Source organism: Octopus bimaculoides, chromosome 6 (assembly GCF_046866305.1).
Source record: "Octopus bimaculoides isolate indiv1 chromosome 6, ASM4686630v1, whole genome shotgun sequence".
Classification (NCBI taxonomy): domain Eukaryota; kingdom Metazoa; phylum Mollusca; class Cephalopoda; order Octopoda; family Octopodidae; genus Octopus; species Octopus bimaculoides.
In genome coordinates, this window is record NC_142933.1 from 84,959,877 (window position 1) to 84,978,581 (window position 18,705).

An 18,705-nucleotide genomic window follows, 5' to 3' on the forward strand; every position below is an offset into this window, starting at 1 on the left:
AATTCAGTTATTAATAGGACATGAGCTAGAACAAACCTAAATATACCTAGGAATAAAGGAAGGCTCTGGCATTCAGCATGCAAGCACGAAAGAGAAGTTCAAGAAGGAATGTTACAGGAGAGTTTGAGCAGTCCTGAAATCTGAGCTAAATGCATGTAACAAAGTGGTAGCCATAAATTCTTTAGCAGTTCAATTTATTACTTGCAGCTACGATGTATTGAACTGGAATATCAATGAAGTGAAGAAAATTGACCGAAAAATGCGCAAACTGATGGATTGTAATAAGATGCACCACCGAAAGCAGACGTGTATCGTCTTTACCTTCTCAAACCCCAATGAGGTCGAGATGTGACCCAATTTGAAATCTCTTACAAAACAACCACAATTGGACTGGCCAAATGTCTTGAAATAACAAACGATTGAAAGCTGAAGTTCGTTGAAAATCACGAAATGGGTAAGGAGCTTCGTTCTGCGTGATATCCGGCGGCGGAGGCGACGGCGGAGGCGGCGGCGGTGGCGGCGGAGGCGGTGGCGGCGGCAGTGGCGGCGGCAGTAGCGGCAGCAGTGGCGGCGCTAGTGGTGGTGGTGATGGTAATGATGATTATGATGACGATGATGACGATGATGGCAATGATGATTATGATGATGATGCATGATGATGACGACGACGATGAAGATGCTAGATACACGGATGCACGCATTTACCTTCACACACGCATACACATACTCACACGCATATACATAAAGTTTTGATATCGCAAACAGGAGAAAAAATCTCAGTGCACGAAACTCCAAGTCCTAAAGCTACTGCTTGTGTACATATATATGTGTGCATGTATACACACAACAGTTATAATTAACTACTTGCCTGAGACTCACGTTTCATGTCATAACAAATCTTTATACGATTAAACTCCAACGAAGCCGTATCCGGCAATCCGAATCCGACAATCCAAAACCTGAAGGAGTCGGGTCCCGTTAGGGGACTGCGAAACTTGAAGTGGCATCGAACCGAATCAAACTGTTTTAAAGCATATATATTCTATTATTTTATACGTTTCAGCCTTAAGGGTGTGGCAATGCTGGGCATACACACACACACACACACACACACACACACACACACACACACACACACACACACACACACACACACACACAGCAGACATATACATAACTCTATATAGATTAAGAGCCTTGATAGTTATCAATATATATATATATATATATCGAGAGAGAGGGGGGGGGGGATAGAACGAGACAAAGAGACAATATAGATATGTAGACAACTTTCATTGTCGTTCGTGTTTGTTTATATTATGTTCCCTTGGTAACAGGACACAATCGTTATATATTATCGATTATGGTACATAATCTATATAAGCATTGTATTTAATATATTTATATCGAAAGCTATGAAATAGTTATAGTTATTAATTATTATTATTATTATTATCATTAGTACCTTATCAGAAATTAAGATAACTAAAACCATAATATACCGTTAGAATTTTTTTATATATATTTTCTTCTAAATTATTATCATTTTAATTTATGTAAACCCTAACACTTTATATCTGTCTTTGGAATGTCCTCCTCATCCTTCACACTGGTAGCAAATAAAAGAAATTATTATTATTATTATTATTATTATACAGTAGTTTTATTTTTATAACGTGCTTTCACTTCACTACCGAGCGCAGCTCTGTGCGTCTTGGGTATGTGCTGTGGTTTGCTGTGGTGCTCTTATGTTTACTGTATTGAAAGTGTTTTGCGTAGAATGTGTGCAGTACCCAGTAGTGCAATTTTCTGTATGTAATATATATTTGTTGTATGTGTTGTTGCGTTTTCGTTTTTTGGGTAGAGCACTGCTGTGAAATAGGCGTGTAGGATCGAAATGTGTTCCTCACGTGTCCATTTATGCCGTTTTGGTTTTGTTTGCGGGACATGAGGAACAACGTCCGGCCCTTTATTTTGACGGTCATCGTTTTCGTAGGGTACCGGTTCGTTTATTTCTGTTGTCAGATTGTTTTGCACGTTCATATCTTCGTACTTTTTTCGTAACAAGCTTACAGTACGTACTTCTCGGTTGTTATTCTTGGGTGGAATAATACCGGTGTTATTTAATCTGTTTGTAATTTTTTTGTACATGGTGTTTGGGGGTTCGAAGATGGTCTGATTTTGATGTAACACGTGTGTTTACGATCGCTGTGCGCGTAGTGGAGGTATCAAGTTAAAATACATCATTATATTTGGAAAAATAGAGATAAATTTCAATGAGTATTACTTACTCGGATATAGTCCAGCCCTTTGTCAGCTATTTTTTTGTACATGGTGTTTGGGTTTGGAGATGGTCTGTATTTTGATGTAACACGTGTGGTTACGATCGCTGTGCGCGTAGTGGAGGTATCAAGTTAAAATACATCATTATATTTGGAAAAATAGAGATAAATTTCAATGAGTATTACTTACTCGGATATAGTCCAGCCCTTTGTCAGCTATTTTTTGTACATGGTGTTTGGGTTTGGAGATGGTCTGTATTTTGATGTAACACGTGTGTTTACGATCGCTGTTCGGGTAGTGGAGGTATCAAGTTAAAATACATCATTATATTTGGAAAAATAGGAATAAATTTCAATGGGTATTACTTACTCGGATATAGTCCAGCCCTTTGTCAGCTATTTTTTGTACATGGTGTTTGGGTTTGGAGATGGTCTGTATTTTGATGTAACACGTGTGTTTACGATCGCTGTTCGGGTAGTGGAGGTATCAAGTTAAAATACATCATTATATTTGGAAAAATAGGAATAAATTTCAATGGGTATTACTTACTCGGATATAGTCCAACTCTTTGTCAGCTATTTTTTGTACATGGTGTTTGGGTTTGGAGATGGTCTGTATTTTGATGTAACACGTGTGTTTACGATCGCTGTTCGGGTAGTGGAGGTATCAAGTTAAAATACATCATTATATTTGGAAAAATAGAAATAAATTTCAATGAGTATTACTTACTCGGGTATAGTCCAACCCTTTGTCAGCTATTTTTTGGCTCCATGCGATGTCTTTATTTCCGATATTATTATTATTATTATTATTATTATTATTATTATTATTATTATTATTATTATTATTATTATTATTATTTTCCCTGCAAAATAGGGGTAGTTTATCCTGTTCAGGCTATATTATTAGCATTATTCTGCGATTGAGAATTTAAAATCACTTCTTTAACTTTCTAAGACATCTCAACGCTTCTAAAAGCAAACTTCGTTTGTTTATTTACGTTTGTCGTAATTTGAATTTATTATTATTATTATCATTATCCCCTCCACCAAAATATCAGGCCTTGTGCCTAAAGTAGAAAGTATTATTACTATCGTGTGATGAAAACTCGCTGGTTCTGATGGTAAGTGTCAGCTGACTACGGCCAGCAGACTGGGGTGACACTTGTTTACTGGTCATGCTTCAAGAACCATGCGAAGGATTCTTGCAGTTCCAAGCAATGTTGATTTTTGTAGGTAGTTTGCCTTCACACTTGTATCAATCTTTTTCAGCCATGTTGGTAGTTGAACGCTGATACTTCCGTGTGCACTAATTACTATTGGTATCACCTCTACTCTTCTCATTGGCCACAATCTTCATATTTCTCACTTCAGATCGTATTAGTTGTTTATTTTTCTTCTTTCTCATGATCCTGTTCTCACCTGGACATGCTATGTCGATTATCATGCATGTTTTTTTTTTCTCTTTTATTCGGCACAACAACATCCGGCTTCAGATGTCTGGTCAGGTGATCGCACTGAATCACTGCATCCCACAGGATTTTGCAATTCTCATTCTCAGTGACTCTGTCTAGGATTTACTCATACTACATCTTTGCTCTTTGTAGGCCGTGATTTCCACAGAGCTGCCATTGGATCATTCATGCCACATTGTCATGTCGTCTTTTGATTAATGGATCATTCTTACCACATAGTCCCCAACAGATCGCTCTTGCCACATTATTATTATTATTATTATTATTTTATGTTTGACTTTTGTTTTGCATTTGTACAAGTTGGATCCAAGTCTCACCCAGAGACCTCAAGAGACAACAAGTTAGAAGTTCATGTAGGTGTTATGCCTAGAGTACCATATATTTGGATTTGTACAGTTTTGTTCAAGTGAATGTTTAAGAAACCATAAGAAAATTATGTGTTTGCTTTAAAATTTGAGATCACATAGACAGTATTTTACGTAGGATATGGGCAGTTCCCATGAGCACTATCTTTTGAACTTCAGCCATTTTGGGGTTTCCTGGAATCTGATCTAGGTAGTAATCAGCCCGTTTCGCTGTCATTCCCAGGGCACCTATGACAATAGGTATTGTTTTCGTCTTCAGATTCCACATTTTGCTAATTTCTATTTCAAGATCTTTATATTTGCTCAGTTTTTGGTAGGTCTTGACAGATACGTTTATATAGATTGGGACAGTCATATCAATGAGGAGGCATGATTTTTGTCTGAAGTCTTTCAGTATGATGTCTGGCCTATTTGCGTCTATCTTTCTGTCAGTTTGAATGGTGAAGTTCCAGAGGAGTGCAATGTGATCATTATTATTATTATTATTATTATTATTATTATTATTATTATTATTATTATTATTATTATTATTATTCAGTAGTCTTATTTTTATCATGTGCTGTGGTTTGTTGTGATGCTCTTACTTTCACTGTATTGAAAGTGCTTTATGTAGGATGTGTGCAATACCTAATAGTGCTATTTTCTGCGTCTTATATATACTTGTAAGTCCTGGTGTTTGTGTTATGTATTTGTCTGAATGTTTTTCTATCATACCTAATGCGCCTACTGTGATAGGAATTATTTCTGTTTTTAGGCTCCACATTCGAGTTACCTCTATTTCCAGGTCTTTGTATTTTGAAAGTTTCTCCGTTTCTTTTAGAGAAACATTGTCATCTGTTGGTATTGATACATCAGTTAGAAAGCATTTTTTTTCTTCATGATCTTTGACCACTATATCTGGCCTATTGGCCTTAATTTCTCTATCTGTGTGTATTGGCGTATCCCAGAGTATGGTTGCTTTCCGCAGGCACATATTTGTGGAAAGCATTGGTTTTATTCATATTTTCTTTGAGCACACATTTTACGGATCCTGTAAAATGTTTATAACATATTGTACACGAATAAAGTGGAGTACTTAATACAGCGTGTTATGACTTGCAAAATGAAACAAAAAAATTCGATTGAAGTTTAGCTAAATTATCCATATCGATTGAAATATATCGAATATTTTCTTTACAAAGTTTAATATCTATGAATGATTGAAGTAAATACTATATTAATTCAGATTCTCTTTTTAATCACGATTTGTAAATGCAGGAGCTATTTAGGTGCTTATCTCAACACCGCTAGTTCTACTCCTGCCAAGGTGACTGTCTTTCATTCTTCCGAGGTAAGAAAAAAAAACACCAGTTAAGTAATAGGTTTAATAGACTTTGACTATACCTCTCCTCCAATTCGAAACCTTATGTTTAAATTAGAAATTACTATTAATTACAATTGAAAGATATAATCGATTGTGGGAGCGCAATGGCCCAGTGGTTAGGGCAGCGAACTCGCGGTTGGAGGATCGCTGTTTCGATTCCCAGACCGGTGGCGACCCCTGTTGTAATCTTTCGACCCAACTTTCTCTCACTCTTTCTTCCTGTTTCTTGAGTAACGCTGCGATGGACTGGCGTCCCGTCCAGCTGGGGGGAACACATACGCCATAGAAACCGAGAAACAGGGCCCATGAGCCTGGCTAGGCTTTGAAAGGGCGAAAAGAAAAAAAAGATATAATCGATTATATCGTTCCTTCTAATTTATTGATACTTTGCTTTATCGATCATGAATGATAAAAGAAAAAAAAATTGAACTCAGAACAGACGCGACGCTACTAAGTGCGATAAATAATTTCTTTCGCCCCTCTACTGATTTTGTCAGTCCATTGCACACTCCGTTTTTAATAAATAAAACAGACAAAAAGTTACGCTATTTCAAAATAATCTTAAACTCGAGCGCTTATTTCTGCATGAATGGATGCTTGTCAAAGCAGCAGACGAAATGAGGGAGGCCTCAATGTGGCCGCGCGACATGATTAGAATAACTAAATTTATGAAAACTGATTTTTAAAATTTCGATTTTGAAATCAATCCCTCCCTTGGCTATCTGAATAACAATATCTACTGCGTGGATGCTCGTTGGACCAGCATAAGAAATAAGGACGACTTCAATGTAATCTCTCGACATACTAGAAATAACACTGGTCCAACCTCCCCCCCCCCCCCAAAAAAAATTTCACTTTTTAAAAATCATCTCCTTCGCTGGCTTTCGGCTTAATGAGAAGAAATAAGTAACTTATTGGCACAGTTGTTCTTGCTAGCGAACCAAACTATCCCGAAACATTCAGTAAATTTCATCCCCTCTTTATTAATGAGAAGGTAAAATAAGGTTTGCGTCCATATAATTCTGTAACTTCGCCATAGTGTTGAACAAGTTTTAAAACGTTTCAAGTCATCTCCGAAACCAACACGAAAAACGCTGTTTAACCCTTCAAACCTTCCGACCAGTAATCTAATGTGAATTTTTAAAATTAAAGATTCGTTATGCTTCTCAATAGATGCATCTTTACGGATTTTGGCAGACTTGCAACTGCTTCCACTTCCCAGCCAAAAATGCTCCCTACAACTTGGTTCGTTTCTTAATCTTCAATTACAATTTTATTCACGTCTAAGATATATTCTTTCCTACTCTAGGCACAAGGCCCGAAATTTTTGGGGAGGGTGGGGGGTAGTCAATTAGATCGATCTCAGTATGCAACTGGTACCTAATTTAGCGACCTCGAAAGGACGAAAGGTAAAGTCGACCTCGGCGGAATTGAACTCAGAACGTAAAGACAAACGAAATACCGCTAAGCATTTCGCCCGACGTGCTAACGTTTCTGCCAGCTCACCGCCTTACGTCTACGATATATTATAGCAGTGTTGCTCATGCGGGTGGGGAGGCATTATTTTTGTCAGCTTTGAAAATTGTTATGTCTAAAAAAAATTAAGATCGTTTGAAACATTTAAAATTTACTTATCCACCAACATGGCGACGAGGAGACAGACGATGTAATCAAATGTTCCTAAGTACTAAGTTATGCCCATGTATACATACAAACATACATAAAGTCTATATTTTAATTTTGTTTTTTTTTTTCTCTGCAGACCTTCAAGCCAGTTCCCTTCGAAATACTCCCAGTTACCTGATATCAATGGACCGTCAAGCAGCAACCCAACCAATCAGTTGATACCTTATGCTGGCAACGCTGGTGCGTCTCCGTTCCAGTCCACATCTAACGAGATGGAAACACACGGCTCAAACGAACGTTTTCGTAGTATGGAAGCCCGGCTTAATATTTCTGAGAAATCTTGCCGGGCTCTGCTCGAGGAAATGGTCCGCCTTCAAAATGACTTGAAATCTTCAGTTCGGAGGAGTGAAGAAGTGATTCACGAACAGGCATTATCCCGGCAGCAGATAGATGCTCTTGTGAGAAAAAACATAGACAGCTTAATGCATCTGAGTTCAAGAATTCAAAGACTGGAACAAAAAATTCAACAAGATGAAATTGCTCTCAACATGTTGAAAAATCAAGCCCAAAATTTAGAGCAAATTACCAAAGGAAGTCAGCAGGATTTATTTGGTAAAAAAGATATGCATATGACAAAGTAAGAAATATTCACATATCTAAGTGTTGTGGTAGTGTGTTTGGAAGCGTGTTTCAGTGTGTGTTAGGATATTTATATGTGTATGAATAAGTGATGTTGGTATTTATAAATATGAACACATTTCAAATACAACATTAGCCATCGTAAACAACTATTATTTCCAAGTTACTTCTGTTAGTGTCTATAACTCCAGGTGTTTCAACGGGTTGTTTTATCCTATCAACATTTTAGTTTATTTCAAGCATATTTAGATACACTAACGGACTTAGATGAAAAAATTATTTGGGGAAATTTTTGATAATAAAGTGGACCATTTATAATTGCAATTTTGTCAATTATTTGAACGGAGAATAGTCGTAATATCTATTTTCACAAGAACGTGAGCAAGTAAACTAACGTATTTGGACTTTGATTAACTCTAGGCTTAGTGGAAAAGACTAAGGTTTATTGCAATGAGTCCACGGTTGAATTCAGTTTTAAAATATTAACACCAATGAGAAAAGGTGTGTTGAGGTTTGGGTTAAGACGTAATAGTCCATAGTTGTTCAGAAATTCTGAGACCGTTGTGGCAAGGTAGCAACATGTTAGATAATAAAATAATTTATTGTGAATGTCTGTCACAGGGATATTACTTCTACATTAGGTCAATAAGTGGGGATGGTTTTAAAAGCTTATGAATCAGAGTTGTACGGGTCAATCCAATTGCTGACGAGGTGACGTCATAAAATGTATTCTAGATTCTTTAATTTAGAGCAAGTATTGATTGTAGGTTCCTGGTCTTCAAAAAATGTATTAAGTAATTTATAGTTTGAACGAAGCTTAGTTTCTATGCTAATCATTTATTTTAGATCATACATTATCATGTTTACTTGGGAAAATGGGTCGGATGACGATGGAAAATAATGCGCTAAATATTTTTCAACAGAGTCCATCAAACTTTAAATAGGTACCATGGATAGTTACACTTCAAAACTATGAATAATCGTAGAGTAGATGCCGTGTTAGCATGTAGTTCAGAATTTTGATCTCCCTGAAGCTTGTTGGTGTGTTTAAGAAGTTCGCTTTGCAACTTCACAGTTCCGGTTATGGTTCTGGGTACGATCTCGTAGCCTAGGGTTCTAAAGCCGAGTGTGTGAAACTTGGCCGACATAAATTTTGAGAAAGCCAAATGAAGGGACAGTTTCTGTTATCAGGTAGCGGACTTAATCTGTCATCTCGATGTAACCCACCGCCTAGTCTTTATATGCCTTTAGTAGAGTACACTCTTCTGAATATTGAAGTCAGGTTTCCGATTCAAGGATAACTTCCTTCTATCCCATCACCACCTGTTCTGAAAGCCTAAAAAGTGATATACGCTGCCTTTCTTCCTCTGGCTTGGCCATAAAATAAAATGAAATAAAAAATGAATCACAAACAAATAAACTCCATAACAATCAACCATCTTTACAATTGGAAGAGTCTTAATCACTTTGTACCATCAACACACAGATAAGTCCCAGTCCTTTTGAATCCATACGACCAATTTGCATAGATAAAAAAGTTCAATAAATGTAATATATGTGTGTGCGTGTGTACATTTACATACATACATATACACATACATGCATATACCATGTATACATACATATACACATACATGCATATATATATATATATATATATATATATATATATATATATATATATACATACATACATACACGCACACATATATGTATGTATGTATGTATGTATGTAAATTGTGTAAAAGTAACGTTGTCAAATAAATCGTTAGAAGTAATTACGAAATGTATGTATTCAGGTCTACACGTAAATCACTCAATAATTTGTTAATGGTGGCTCTGACAATACTATTTGATTATTATGACACGCAAAGGAACATGTTTGGGTTCTTTCAAGAACAGAAAGCCAAAGACTACTTTGGGCTCATCATTGATCAATTTCTTCTAATTAAACGCAGACATGAAAAGTGATTCAGTGCTGAATTAGAATAGTTAACCCATTTAGATTATTTCTTTTTTTTTTTCTTTCTTTTTTTTTTTTACTCTGCCATAATTTCTGATTTAAAAAAAAATAGAGAATATTTATTTGAAAATATAGGTACAACAAAGAGGCAGACATTAGAAAAAAAAAGATTATTATATAACTTGGTATTTATTAATCATAAAAAGAATTCCAAGTTTATTGTAAAGGAATTCGTAAACCTCAAAAATCTCTTTTAGTGTCAAGCTTACAATAACAATGATCCACTTTCCAAAATTTTACATCAAATCAAAAGTCAGATAGGATTGCATTACACTACTAGCGTATCCATGTCATCAAACACGACAATACTTTATTAATTATAATTTCTAGAATAGGCACGAGTCCAGAAGTTTGCAGTTAGGAGACAGTCAGCCGTTTAAATCGATTCTGGTACATGGCGGTTCTCGCGGTACTTAACGAGTATTATATTCATTCTGGGCGAAAGTAAAGAATACGTACACCCGGTGGTTAGGATTATGGTTAAGGTTTACGGTTAGGGTTAGGGTTAGGGTTTAGGGTTAAGTTTAAGGTTTTTGTTACGCCGAAAACCGGTGGTGCACGTATTCTTTACCTCCGCCTCATTCTGTACCGCGGGAGTCACTGGTGATACACACAGTAGACAAAGTATTAAATAAAACAGTCCCGGTCTTGTTTGGTTTTATCATCAAATCACTCATTTTCTTTTATCTGTTCATTGATCTATTAATTTATCATATTTAACTTTTGTTTGAAACATGCCCGGCTAGAATTCAAGAACTTCAAATGGAGTTGGAATCTGTGATCCAGGATAAGAAACAATTAGAAATGTTAATGACCGAACTTTCTGGAAATCTTCGTCAGGTGACTTCCAGGATCGATTCTCAACATTCAAAACTCTCAAATACTGTTAGTGAAGTTATAATGACTACAAAACGATTGGAAAATGAACAGAGAGTGGCTGTACGTATCAAAGCTCTTGTTTGTTTTATATATATATATATATATATATATATATATATATATATATAGGAAAATGAAAAAAAGCCAGAATGCTGAACTGGAAGCATAATTTAATAAAGATTTTTTCTAACCGGTTTTCATTGCGATGAAGCAAATTATCAAGAAGAAGGGGAATGATAATTTGCTTCATCGCAATGAAAACCGGTTAGAAAAAATCTTTATTAAATTATGCTTCCAGTTCAGCATTCTGGCTTTTTTTTCATTTTCCTATTATTTCTCCACGTGCGGTTAACACAACCCCACTATTTACTGACTTATATATATATATATATATATATATATATATATATATTATTCATTCTCCTTGAAAAATAATTCAAATGTTTTCCTTAGTGCTGTATATGGAAAGACTTCCGCCAGCCCCCCCCCCTATTTTCTCCCAAATTTGTTTATTTTTGTAAGTTTTTTTTTTTTGCCAAAAATCCCCGTTTTCGGATACGGAGGTTCGGGAAAATTGCCAAATATCGGCATTGTGAAATTTCCCCACCCCCTTTCCCCCAACTTCTTCAATTATGACTTTTTTCTCCCCAAACTAACCCTAACCCTAACCCTAAAACCCTAACCGTAAGTACAGAAATGTTTTGAAATTTCTGTCCGAATCATGATGTCCGTATTTTTCCGCATATTTAGAAAAAAAAAAATTCTTAAAAAAAAATTTACAAAGATTTTTGGACATCTTTTTCACAATCATAATCTCCATATTTTTCCGCATATTTCGAAAAAAAATTCTTAAAAAAATTTAAAATGAAGGAAATGGTTGTGGGTAATTTAGAAATGCCAATTTTTGCCAAATTTTTTTTTGCAGATTCGTATTCCCTGCAGCCGAAAAGGGGGGTTTGTGTCGAAAAAAAGGGTGTGGAACGGGCGGAAGTCTTGCCCTGTGTATAACAAACAACTTTCGTATAATGTTTTAAGAAATAGGCATATACTTGAATGAGACATTAAATTAACAATCACAAGATAGTAGATAAAATCGATAATTATTGAACTATATTAGCTGCTTTTATATTTTCTTTCGGCATTTTTTTTTTTTTCGTAATAATTTTGAATACAAAGTTAAGGCGGCGAGCCGGCAGAATAGTTAGCTTGCCGAACAAAACGCTTAGCGACATTTAGTCCGTCTACACGTTCTGAGTTCAAATTCCGCCGACGTCGACTTTGCCTTTCATCCTGTCGGAGTCAATAAAATATGCACCAGTTGAACACTGAGGTTGATGTAATCGACAGCGGAAGTAAAGAATACGCACACCACTCGTTTTCGGCGTAACTCTAACCCTAACCCTAAATACCGGGTGTGCGTATTCTTTACCTTCACCGAATCGACTTGCCCTCTCCCCCGAAAATGCAGGCCTTGTCCCAAGATTTGAAATCAATACTTTTAAATACGAAAGGGAGGCGAACTGACAGAATTATTAGCACTTTGGACAAAATGCGGATCTAGTTCAAAACGGGGGCGCCAGTATTTTCTTAACGAAACACTTTGAAACTTGGGACACTGGTAGAATGTGTCATATAAAACATCTTTTTCTCTTAGTCTTCTTAAGAAAAATTATTATATTGCAACTTATTTCATGTTAAAGTTGTCGTATTTCTGTAATTTCAACCAATGACTGACGTCCATTCAGCCGAATACAGTAAGTGCTGACTACGTAAACAAACGATTCTCAAACGATTCTGGCGGTGATAAAATTATTATTTCCTTGTCAAAAAATGGCTGAAGCATATTGGCAGTAGCTAATAAACCTTTCTATTATAGGCACAAGGCCTGGTTTTTGAGGGAAGGGTTAGGGTTAGGGTTAGGGTTAGGGCAAATGTTGTACACATACAGTTCAGGCAGATGTTAACGAAATTATATTAAAAATAAAACGAAGGAAAACGAACACACGTGTGTTGCCTCTCTGCAAAATGTCAGAAGTAATGGAGATTAAATACGCTTTTCACCGCTTAAACTGCCAAAGGAACCGCTTAAACTGCCAAAGGAACCGCTTAAACTGCCAAAGGAACCGCTTAAACTGCCAAAGGAACCGCTTGAACTGCCAAAGGAGTAACTGTAAACAGCTGAATACTTGTCAGTGATTGGTTGAAATTATCGAAATAAGACAATTTTTTACATGAAATAACTTCGAATACAAAAAAATTTTTTCTGTTCTATAACACAAAATAGATAAGTATACGAAGTTTGAAAGTCTTTCGGTACCAAAAACACTACATAAAACATAAATGAAAACTGGTGCCCCCGTTTTGAACTAGATCCCAAAATGCTTAGTGCAATTTGCTGGCTCTTTACGATCTGAGTTCAAATACTGCCGTAGTCAACGTTGCTTTTCATCCTTACGGGGTCGACGAAATGAAGTACTACTAGTCATGTAGTGAAGGCTTGTGGGAAACGTGGTTATTTATTATATTATTTATCATTTCATTCTTACAGCAAGATGCTTTGAAAAAGTCTCTCCAAAACAGAACAGATCCCGCCTCAACGTACCTAAAAGACCAAATGGAATCAAGGTGAGTCAAATGTATTTTAAATTAGTTGAGGGTTTATGGTATGGGAAATATCATTATATAAGTTAAGGGTAATATCCAAAAACTTGGCTTTAGTTATAGCATCATCGAAAATAATGTTTAAGCCCATGTTTCGGAAAAATTTAACCAAAACTATTTTTAACTCTTTGTAATTTTTGGTTAGAAAATGTTTCGCACAGTTGGCTCGCTGAGAGATGATTGTTCCTTTATGTTGCTACTTTCTCCTTAAGGGAAATTAAGTAAACACGTAAGGTTAGAAAATTAATTTATTGAAAGATATAAGAAGACTACACGAGCAAAGCGGAAATCATATAGATTGGTCATTCACAAGGAAAATAAACCGTGCATTTAATATATACATGCACGCATGCGCACGCACGCTTACGTGTGTGTGTCATCATCATCATCATCATCATCATCATCATCATCGTTTAACGTCCGCCTTCCATGCTAGCATGGGTTGGACGATTTGACTGAGGACTGACGAACCAGAAGGCTGCACCAGGCTCCAATCTGATCTGGCAGAGTTTCTACAGCTGGATGCCCTTCCTAATGCCAACCACTCCGAGAGTGCAGTGGGTGCTTTTACGTGCTACCGGCACGAGGGCCAGTCAGGCGGTACTGGCAACGACTACGCTCAAAATGGTGCTTTTTACGTGTCACCTGCACATGATCCAGTCCAGCGGCACTGGCAACAATCTCGCTCGAATGTTTTTTCACGTGCCACCGGCACAAGTGCCAGTAAGGCGATGCTGGTAACGATCACGCTCAAATGTTGCTATTTACGTGCCACTGGCACGGAAGCCAGACAGCTGCTCTGGCAATGATCACGCTCGGACGCTGCTCTTAGGTGCCAGTCATCGAATTTGGTTCCATCACGATTTCGATTTCACTTGCTCCAACAAGTCTTCGCAAGCCGAGTTTAGTGTCCAATGAAGGAAAAGTACGCATAAGTGGGCTGGCTACATCCCTGGCATAGGCCAACAGGTTATGGTCTCACTTAGCTTGCCGGGTCTTCTCATGCACAGCATATTTCCAAAGGTCTCGGTCACAAGTCATTGCCTCGGTGAGGCCTAATGTTCGAAGGTCGTGCTTCACCACCTCATCCCAGGTCTTCGTGGGTCTACCTCTTGTGTGTGTATAATACTTTTGGTAAGTATTTTAATACATAGAAACGAATCATAGCATAGCAACAAAAGCTGTAATGAATTGTTTCTGAGCCTTTGAAAATACAGTATTATGAGAAATCTTGGCAGGATTGACCTTGTTTTTCATCTCTCTAACTCCGGCCTAAAATCCGGTTCATATATCAAGGAGTAAAATGCACAGTCCAATGTATCGGATGAAGAGGAAGATCTAGGCTGTGAACAATATAGAAAGAATATAGATCACAACTATGGGGAGTTTGAAAGAGAAGCACAGAATAGCAAAGGCTGACGAAACAGTATGGAGGATCTTTGCATCAAGCGATAAAGATGGAGACAGGGACAATAATAGGTACGATGTCAGTAAAGCTTCTGAACTGAGATCCATTGTTTTGTTATTCTATCCTTTGCCAAAACAGGTTTGATATTGTTATACCAACACAATAACATAACAAACAAGATACCTTTGTGTCGCAACATCAAAGGAATGATGTCAAGGACTGAACAAAGAGATTCGTATATCAGTCAAATCACATTTTGTTCAGTCGAGCATGAGAATATAAAATATATATCAAAGTGATGATGCAGTTTGTATCTGAAATACATCAATATTTCACAGTGAGATGTACTGGACAGTGTGACATGCAATTTGATCAATATAAGTGTATTTTGAGGGCTTTTAACATACATACCAAGACCATACATTTGGTGGGATGAGGGGTTAACTTAATTGTATTGATCCTAGTACTTTGCTGATATTTATTCAATCGACTTTCTGAAAGAATGAAAGACAAAGTAAACCTTAGTGGAATTCGAAATCAAAATGTAAAAATATGTAAATATATATAACGTGACATTTTTACAGTTATTATAAAAGCGATTCGACTTATCTGCTACCCTTAAATGGGATTTTGTCCACTGCTCTGCTAATTCTACAAGTTCACAAATTTTACATAGATAAATTTACTGTCTATATTAGATAAGGCTTCATGTTTCATTAGTCAGGTCCATGTCCAAAGACAGTTATGAGGATGGTTAATGAGAGCCCTGGTATGTTCGGGTGGCACGGACACATGCACGCATGCACATACACACACATTATATATATATATATATCTATAAGTCATTATTTTAACTAGTTATATCTAATTATTACCTGAAGAGACACATCTACACTGACGAGTGCTCCTAGGCCACTTGTTAAGCATCCCATCCATGAGGGATCGATGCTAGAGGGGTTGAAACAATTGTAGTAATTAATAAAAAATCAAAGCTAATAAACCAGATATTGTTGTGAAAGACCAAAACAATAAAATCTGTTTATTGATTAATACAAGCATATCTTGTGATCATAATATCTTAGCAAAAGGATTTGATAAGCTCAGAAAATATAAAGATTTACTGTTTGAAATCAAAAAAAATGTGGCATCTCAAAACGGTTACAATACCAGTGATTGCAGGAGTATTTAGAATGATCAAAAAGAAACTGAAATTTTTTTTTTCCGTTTTTTCCCTCTGACTTTCTTCCCTTTTTTCTGTCACATTACTTTGTAAATGAACTATCTGGTGTGTTCAAATGCACTTTTGCCGAAGGGCAAGAAGCCAAAGCCAAGAAACCAAACGGACACATTGCCAAACAGACATAAAACCAACTGGATAAGATGCTGAATGAAAACAATAAAAAAAAAAAAAGAAAAATATTCCTACCTACATAGTTTAATGACCAATTCACCAATTTGGCACTTAAGATTTAACGAGATGGAATTTTAATTTTTGTATGTCTTTTCGGTATCTTGTCCGTTCGGTTTTATGTCCGATTGACATTGTGTCCATTCAGCTTCTTGGCTTCGGCTTCTTGTCTTTTGGTAAAAGTGCATTCAGCATCCCGTCTGCGTACCCAATCTTTTGGCAAAAGAATTTGACAAGCTCATAAAATATAAAGATTTGATCATTGAAATCGAAAAAAAATGTGGCATTTCAAGAAACCGAAAATTGAGAATGATCCCTGGCTTACCATCCCTGCAAGAAGTGCCAAAGATTGCTTTAACTGGTATGTCACATGTATTGTGGAGAACGTTGTCACTGTGATAAAGATTACCTTCCATTTAGATAATGTTTTTCTACATAACTTTATTTAAGGTTTGTAAATGAACAATCTGATGTTTTTATATTAATGACCTATCAAGTATGCAGTGAGTTTCTTCTTTGTCCTAGGTGTCGAGAAGATGCCCAGCAAAGCATGGGAACAAAATTGAAATAATAATAATAATAATAATAATAATAATAATAATAATAATAATAATAATGATGATGATGATAATGGCTTCAAATTTTGCCACAAGGTAAAATAAGTACCTCTTGTACACTGGGGTCGATGTAATCGACTCATCCCCTCCCCCAAAATTGCTGCCCTTGTGGCAAAATTTGAAACCATTATTAAATATGGGATGCTCATGGCTGGAATGCCTATGATCACGTGTTTGCTCAATTATGGCTCTCCTGGAGATAAACACCTTACTCTACCACTGCCACCATTACCCACCATCAACACTACAACAACACCACTATTGTCCTTATAAACTACTTTCATTTTAACGAATATCTCTGGTAACTACTTCACAGGATGAATGACCTGCAGGAGACGATTCAAACGGCACGGCAGAACCAAGAACAGGAAGTACAACAAAGGTTATCTTCAGAACAAAACGTTTTCCGCAGGTAAATATTCTTTTACTCCTTTACTTGTTTCAGTCATTTGACTGTGGCCTTGCTGGAGCACCGCCTTTTTAGTCGAGGTAATCGACCCCAGGACTAAGCCGACAATCTTATTAAACTTGCTTAGTGAAGAGGGAGGGTGATTGGATGTCTTGCAGAAAGAAAGAAAAAAACCTGTCAAAGGACAGATGAATTCGATAAAGTCAACAGCTATCCAATACTGTATACACAAGCTTGGTTATGTTATTTCTCGTGGACAGTGGTAGTTCTGGCAGCAGTCATCAAGAAACTGATAACTTTGGTGCAGAAAACTCTGTGGCTGCACTGAGGATTAGCACGTTTTAAAGAATGGGCAGATACGGCAGGTTCAGTCAGTGCAGCACTATAAGAATGCAAGCATGGTGTGGCACATTACTGAGAAGAGTAACTCCCTATTCCTTATTAGGCCATCACTCTAGAAGGAAAATTTTGATGTAAAACTCTGTAGCAACCAAGGATGTTGACTAGTTCTTCTTTTGGAAGTATCTGTCGTCGCCGTTCAGAGAGTGGGATTGGTTGTGTACAAGGCCTCTTCTCATTTTAAACAGCATCGTGCACAGGTATCACATGATGTACCGGCATCGTCATGTTACACTTGAGAATGCAGAAGCAGCCATCATGTATGTATGTGTGTGTATGTATGTATGTATGTTTGTATGTTTGTATGTATGTATGTATGTATGTTTGTATGTATGTGTGTGTGTACGTTTGTATCTATGTATCTATCTATCTATATGTTAGTGTCTGTGTATATATGCATTTATGTATGTATATATCTATGTGAGCATACATGCAAAGATAGATAGATAGATAGATAGATAGATAGATAGATAGATAGATAGATAGATACACTCACACACAAAATCCACCTCATCCGAGTAATATTATTGCATTGTTGTCTTTTATACATATCTTTTGTGTATTAAATATTATATTGTTTGGATTTATTCTGAAACAGATTAGCCGAGGTTGAAGCAAACGTAAACAACCAAACGAGAAAACAAGATGAAACACTTCACAGTATTAGCTTATTGCAGAAAGACCGAGAACATAACAAAGATTATAACATACAACGGTTGCAGAACCAGTTGCAAGATTCTATCGAAGAAATGAGTCAAAGATTGCATCAAAAAGAAATGGCTATCAGAGATGAATTACAAGAGAAATTCTTACAACTTGAGCGAGTGAGGATACTTTTAAATTTTTATTCTAAAAACCTACTTTTCTACGCTTCAACATTCGACTCCATCATCTATGTGGATCTGGAGGCCTCACTTATTATGATGTCTTTATGTATCGTATATTGCTTACTGTTATCAATCAGTTTAAGTTTATAGTTTATGATCACAATGAAAATAACTGTTGTACAGTTGTGGAAATCGGCTGCCCAACAGATGTTAGCATAAAGCTAAAGATCAACGAAAAAGAAAATACCTATGCTGAACTATTTAAAAATCTGCAGTTACTCTATCCTGATTACAAGTTCAGGTTTATACTTGTAATTATTGAGG

General features: G+C 36.5%; 1 protein-coding gene across 4 annotated transcripts in view; it reads left to right on the plus strand.

The window, feature by feature from the left end:
* The window catches only part of LOC106876414 (coiled-coil domain-containing protein 154), an 80,438-nt gene that overhangs the window by 37,739 nt on the left and 23,994 nt on the right, over positions 1 to 18,705 (plus strand). For all 4 annotated transcript variants that reach the window (XM_089354171.1, XM_089354170.1, XM_089354172.1 and 1 more), the window contains exons 2-6: positions 7,248 to 7,748; positions 10,520 to 10,712; positions 13,201 to 13,277; positions 17,063 to 17,158; positions 18,153 to 18,378. In XM_089354171.1, coding sequence (XP_089210297.1) covers positions 7,248 to 7,748; positions 10,520 to 10,712; positions 13,201 to 13,277; positions 17,063 to 17,158; positions 18,153 to 18,378 — 1,093 coding nt within the window. The remainder of the gene's footprint in view (positions 1 to 7,247; positions 7,749 to 10,519; positions 10,713 to 13,200; positions 13,278 to 17,062; positions 17,159 to 18,152; positions 18,379 to 18,705) is intronic.